The sequence below is a fragment of the Athene cunicularia genome (assembly GCF_003259725.1).
Source record: "Athene cunicularia isolate RWA chromosome 1 unlocalized genomic scaffold, athCun1 chr1_part1, whole genome shotgun sequence".
NCBI lineage: Eukaryota > Metazoa > Chordata > Aves > Strigiformes > Strigidae > Athene > Athene cunicularia.
The window spans coordinates 80,239,402-80,245,401 of NW_020799091.1; the positions used below are offsets into that span (position 1 = coordinate 80,239,402).

The window sequence follows — 6,000 nt, forward strand, 5'->3', positions numbered from 1 at the left end:
CTCCAGCGAAACCCTCACTTATTAAATCAATCTTTTACTCCTGAACTCCATTACTGCCCTTTAAACAGTTAATCTATGAAAGGACCTTCCCTCTTGTCTCCTGACAATTTATCTCTGTAAGAGACTTCTGTGGGGAGCCAAAGAGTATTTGAAAGTCCAAACGTGCTTCTCAGCTAAACTACCTTTATCCACATACTCACTGACTCCTGAGAACTGAAATCGTGTGAGAATGACTGTCTTTGCAAAACCACACTTGCGGGAGAGCCGAGCACGCACACAACCGATGTGATCAAGCAATGCCCGTTTATTACAACTAAGAAAGCCCTTTTATAATGCTCTCCCGCACACGTGAGTAACATGCAGTACAAGTCCTCAAGACTGGACAGTTAACTTAGCCCGCGCTTTAAACCTTCTTATGATTGGATAAAATGCCACATCAGCCTTGCCAGGCTTCCTGCCTCGTGTAACTTCCTCTTCCATCCCAACCCCTTCCGGGGGTTATTTGTCTCATCGAGTTTCTCCCCCCTCATTCAGGGTCACATCCGTATCGCATTCTTGCTCAGCTGAGGCTCTTATCAGTCTTGTTCTCACGCAGGATTGCTCACATGGCCATTCTCTCGCAGAAAGCCCTCTAGAATCCCAACACACACTGTGAATTATGTGAACTACTGAGAGATGGGAGATGTCTCAAAATCATAAAGATGATTTAGGAATTAAGTCTCCAAAGATATTTTGGTGTCTAATACCTATCGATTACATTTTGCATTCAAGTCTGAATTTATTGTAGGTTTCTAACTTTGTGCTTATGAATGTCAAAAGGAAAATTCTCTGTTGTACTCTACCCTGTACCTAAAATTAGTCTCCTATGTCCTTGAAATTTAATTAAACCAGATAGACTTTTAAATTGTTTGCCCACCATATGTTGGAAAAAGAGTAGCAAAATTAAACGAATAAATCACATCAGAGAGCAAATTAAATACACTGTTTGAAGCCAGCCTCTCTCTCATTTTCCTCATTGTTAAAACTGAGTCAATGCTGACAATAAGTATTTAAAAGTGGTCAGGACAAAGCACTTCAGAATGTGTTGTACAGAAAGCTGTGCATGAAAGACATTGAATGGAGTATGCTTTCTAAAGTGTTTTTCCCATTCCTGATTGCTTTGATGTGAAGCTATAGTAGTATGAATTGCATTCTAGACCTGATGGAGTAGAAATAAAAGCTTTACGAAGATGAAAAATGAAGAAAGAAAACCATGTCAGAAATATAACCTGCCTGATTTACATGTTGCCTACTGTAAAGTTAAGTCAAGAGAAACTAATGTAATTACTTTGTAAAACACAGAAAATTACTAAATTCATAAAGGGAAATTAAAAACTGAGAAAAAAAAATCTTATTTGATGAAAATTGTTTAAAGCCAGCACCTAAGCATGTCCATTATGACACCGTAAGATAATACACATAAATGTATGCTGTTTAAAAAGTGTCTGTAGAAAGCATTTGCCCAAATCTCAGGAAATGTAGTCTTCAAAGCATAATTCTTCTAAAATACTCTGGAGTGCAAACATCTGAGACAAACCCAGCAAAAGAACACTTTGATCTTGCTATTTATTTATTTTCTGTTTCTCATCCTATCTTGTGACCCTTTTCCCTATGTCTTTATCAAGGACAGATTGAGTTATGACTATGTATTATGCAAGACTAACTTCACATCCTTTAGAAGGATAAAGTTAATGACTTTAATGGCAGTGGATTCTGTGACTCCTGCTGATGTCCAGTAGCTTCCAGTTGATTTTTGATTGTGGTTTTAAAATCTTCAAAAACATAAATAGCTTGGTATTTAAGCAAGGGAGATCATGTCTAGTTTAAAATGAGTAAGTTTTATGGGTAATATGATTAAAATGATAGAGATGTTTGTAACATCATTCAGACTATTTTACCAGTGACTAAGGTGGTCAACAGCACAGGTTGAAGAGAGTCTTTGGATGAGTCTTCAAGGTAGGCTATGTCAGATGGTATGAACTGAATACGACCTTGAGAATGAAGAGTCAGTCTGTAACCCCACCAGAAGGTACCCTAGGTAGGTTGCCCGGTAGTTCACCAAGTCTCTGCGTTAATGGAATACAAATCCACTATGTTAAGGGAAGGTACTTGAGGTCAGTTCTTCATCTTACATTTTGAAACATGAAAAAAAGTGTTCTCTTTGTCAAAGGATCGAAATGGTTTGCTTTCTCCGTGGCTATTCCCCCAAATCTTTATACGTAACAGGATGTTGGAAGATAATCTGAAATCTCAAACTGTAGCTTTGACATAAGATTATGGTGGTTTAGAGACAGGGTTTTTTTAACTACATCTGTGCTGCTGAAGTAAATCATTGGGGATTTTATTGTTCCTGAGGTCAGCTATGACCACATGGCTCATGGCTGCAGTGTGTAGCATTAGTCCACAGCGGAACAGGTTCATCTGGGAGAAAGTTTGTTGGCATGGTCAACGCCAGAGTGAGCTAACCCACAAGCAGCACGGACAATGAAGTTCCAGCACGTGGGTTGACCCCTAGCTCCCTTCAGCAGCAGGGAATAAGTCATTCTATCCCTGCTGTTTCATTTTGGGTAAAACTGGTTTAAGGGATCAGGGTCCAATAGGACACAAACCTGACTCTGCAGTCTTGTGGGAAAAGTATCCTCCTAGCACAGATGTGTGGGTCTTGATCTCTGCAGGGTTTCATTGTTAATTTTCAACACTTTTGGCCAATTTCATTGGAAAGGGCAGAGACCTCACCACCCTGAGGTCTTTCACGTGATGTCTGGTCAGGTGGGAGAGCTCTGATGGGGTCAAGTCTTGCCTGTGAGACTACAGATGCTGGTAGTGCTCGGAGGGCAGGCAGGTGCCAGACTACAAAGCCCCATCAGTTTCTGGGGGACTTTAATGATGAAAATCACATGGTAGTTACGGAGCTACAGCACCTCCAGGGTTAGAGGTGGGGCTGTAGGGACTGTAGATTTGTTTGCTTTCAGTGGCACTTAGATAACTGCAACAGCTACAGCTTAGGTGTATCTCATGCTTAGTTTTTGTAAGAGTGTTATATCAAACATAGAAACAAATGGCAGGGCAGAAACACAGTGTCATTCTCTTAATTATTTAGTCTTTGAAAATAGTTTTTATGATAAAGTTTGGAAAAAAGTTACATAAACACACACTTTTTTGCAACCAGCAAAGAGCTCCATGTTGGAAGAACAGGAAATTAAACAATCCAGAGAATTATCAGGGAGGAGATTCAAATCTGCTCAAGCAGAGAAGGAGATCAAGCACATGCTCTTCATACCCCAGGTGAAAGCTGTACCTCTTGTATACAAGATAAATCAGCATCTACTGCAGTCCTAAAGAAAAAACTAGCATGGGGACTAGGCACACTTCCCTCCAGGTTTTGTGAGAAAGAAAGTGGCACAGCTAACCATCTGTGATGGGAAAAGCAGGGGTCTAAATCCTATTGGGAAACAAGTGGCTCCTTACACCTAAAGGTTAGGTGCCGAAGGCCTGAAAGAATGTGATTTAAACATCCATGTCCCTAATCTCAGATGGCTTCCCACTCAGGTTACAACAGTGTAAACTCAAAAGAAGGACTGTGGCATTGAAGACAAATGCTCAGCCCCACATGACAAAGCAGCAACCCAACAGGGCATGGCAGAAGTCGGGACTCCAAGCCCTGGTGTTGAGCTCAGTACTTTTTTTTTCCTCCCGTATATCCCTCAGGAGTAACAGAAATTAAATTTTTAAAAAATGAATGAAGTGCATATGGCAACACAGCTGCTGAAAATCTGCTACCCTTTTTAATCACCTCTAGTGTCCTGGGCATGCATTTTATCCTTCAAACTCAGTAAAAGGGAAAGTGCTGTGAGGAAGGCAGATGCCTGTATTATTGGAGGACTTTGTGGTGTTATTAAGTCATGCAAGAGAAGCCTTGTTTATAAGACTATACAGAACTTACATCTCAGTGGGTTCATCTTCAAAATGCTTTACATATTTGTAATCATTAGGACAAGCAGAATTTCAGAGTTTTCACACAGGGACTGCAAACTGAAAATAAATAAAATTGAAAAAAAAGGAAGGACCCTGCTTTTTCTTAATGATGGTGAGCTTTTGAAATGAAAGGGATATAAACCCTGAATAAATGCTCAAACAGCCTTGCAATACCACAATTTTCCACCTGCTCATGAGTACACTGTAGAATAATCCTCAGGCTGAAGTGACAGGAGCTCCAAAGCACTGTTTATTGTCTATCCTTTGTCCATAAGCACTCAGTGTCATAAGCAGTCAGAGTGACTATTTCTCATTTGGTAGCCTTGGATCACACCACTCATTATTCATGTTTGCATGTCAGCTTCAAGGTAAGGAGAGCAAATCTGGTGATATATTCAATTCCAATGCTGGAGCTGGGGAGAGAGAAAAATGCAATTATTGAAAGAGGTACTTCTGTGAAGGAGCAGTGATTTACGTACTGAATAGGTGTAAATTATCCTCCCTTCCCACCCCCAAGTTCAGCAAATGTACTCCTTATTCAATATCTTGGTGCTGTGGGGTTTCTTTCTTGCAGTCTGATTCTCTGTTAAGATCAGAAGGCTGTGGTTTAGTGAGAGGTATGAGGGAGTGCTCTTGGTGAGGAAGTGTGCTCTTTGTGAGCCCAAGAAGTGGTCATTTTAAGTCAACAATGAAATATTTGTTGGTCGAAGAGAAGGGCTTTAACTAAGGCAAGCTGCTGGACCTAAAATTTATCCCTGCTGTAATGAAAAAGAATAGAGCTTCTTGTCTGTTGATTTTGAGTCCCTCATGGAGGGCTGTCAGTAACTGTTAACTTGTGTATTATTGTGCTATCAGACAGGAGAAACATCAGTGAGAATTTACCAGCACAGTCACAAACCTTTCATCACACAGTTATCATAGTGATAAAGTTCAGTTGTAGTTACCTCTCCAAAACCAAATTGTTACCCACTCGGACAAGCGAGAGAATGGATTTCTGCAAGATGGTGCTACATTAGCTCACACTATTGCACCTAACTCCTGGTTACCACTACCCAGTGCACTTTGAAGTACTGATTGTCAGAGAGCTCCTGTGAGCAAGGAGGGACTGTGATCTGTCCTTGTTTTGTAGATCAGAGATGGAGGTGCAAGGCTGTGGTTAGATTGAGCAACGGATACACACTGTCATGAGCGTGGGCCCCTGGATCTCTGGGTCATTCAATTCAACCTGGCTGGAGCAGAGTCCTGCTACCAACATGACCGTATTTCCTCCCCACAGGCAGCCCAAGGAGAGCGATGAGAAACCTGTGGAGTCAGATCTCTTCCCTAAGGGGTTGGGATACAGCTTGCTGCTCAGGGCACTTGATTTAGTCAAAGCTAGAAAAATTAAAGCTCTCATTCACAAACACTGGCAGTCAGCTAATTTCCGTGTATTTTTACGTGACTTTTAATTGCTTACTTGTCTTTGAAACCTGGACTTTGTCTCATAGCTTAACTGGCTAATTTGCTTAGGTGCTTTGGAGGCATACACCTCAACTACTCAAGTATATGGCATGCTTGATACGATTGTGTGGCTTATTTGTCTTCTTTATCCCCCAGGAAGATGAAGTTGCTCGTGACAGTCGATTCAATTTCAGTGGCTATGGCATGGGTCACTGCCTCCAAGTCAAAGATGGCACAGCAGTCAAGGCTGCTCCACCCAACCCACCCCCAGCACCACCAAAGGATTCAGATTCCATCAAAAAGAAGTTTGTTGACCGTGCAAAAAGGATTGATACAATATCCCGTGCTGCATTCCCACTCGCCTTCCTCATTTTCAACATCTTTTACTGGATTACATACAAAATCATACGGCATGAGGACATTCACAAGAAATAGGCAACTCTGGTTTGCCAGGACTTCTTAGCCAAAGTGATCCACTTGTAAATAAACAGTGAAATGTCTTTCTGTCATTTGGACTAAGGGTTTCTTCCCCCCCCCCCCCCCCCC

General features: G+C 41.3%; 1 protein-coding gene across 5 annotated transcripts in view; it reads left to right on the forward strand.

Annotated features, from left to right (window-relative positions):
• The window catches only part of GLRA2 (glycine receptor alpha 2), a 131,489-nt gene extending 125,504 nt beyond the window's left edge, over positions 1 to 5,985 (forward strand). For all 5 annotated transcript variants that reach the window (XM_026868249.1, XM_026868266.1, XM_026868258.1 and 2 more), the window contains one exon: positions 5,611 to 5,985. In XM_026868249.1, the coding sequence (XP_026724050.1) occupies positions 5,611 to 5,889 (279 nt within the window). In that variant the 3' untranslated portion in view covers positions 5,890 to 5,985. The remainder of the gene's footprint in view (positions 1 to 5,610) is intronic.
• The last annotated feature ends 15 nt before the right edge of the window (positions 5,986 to 6,000 follow it).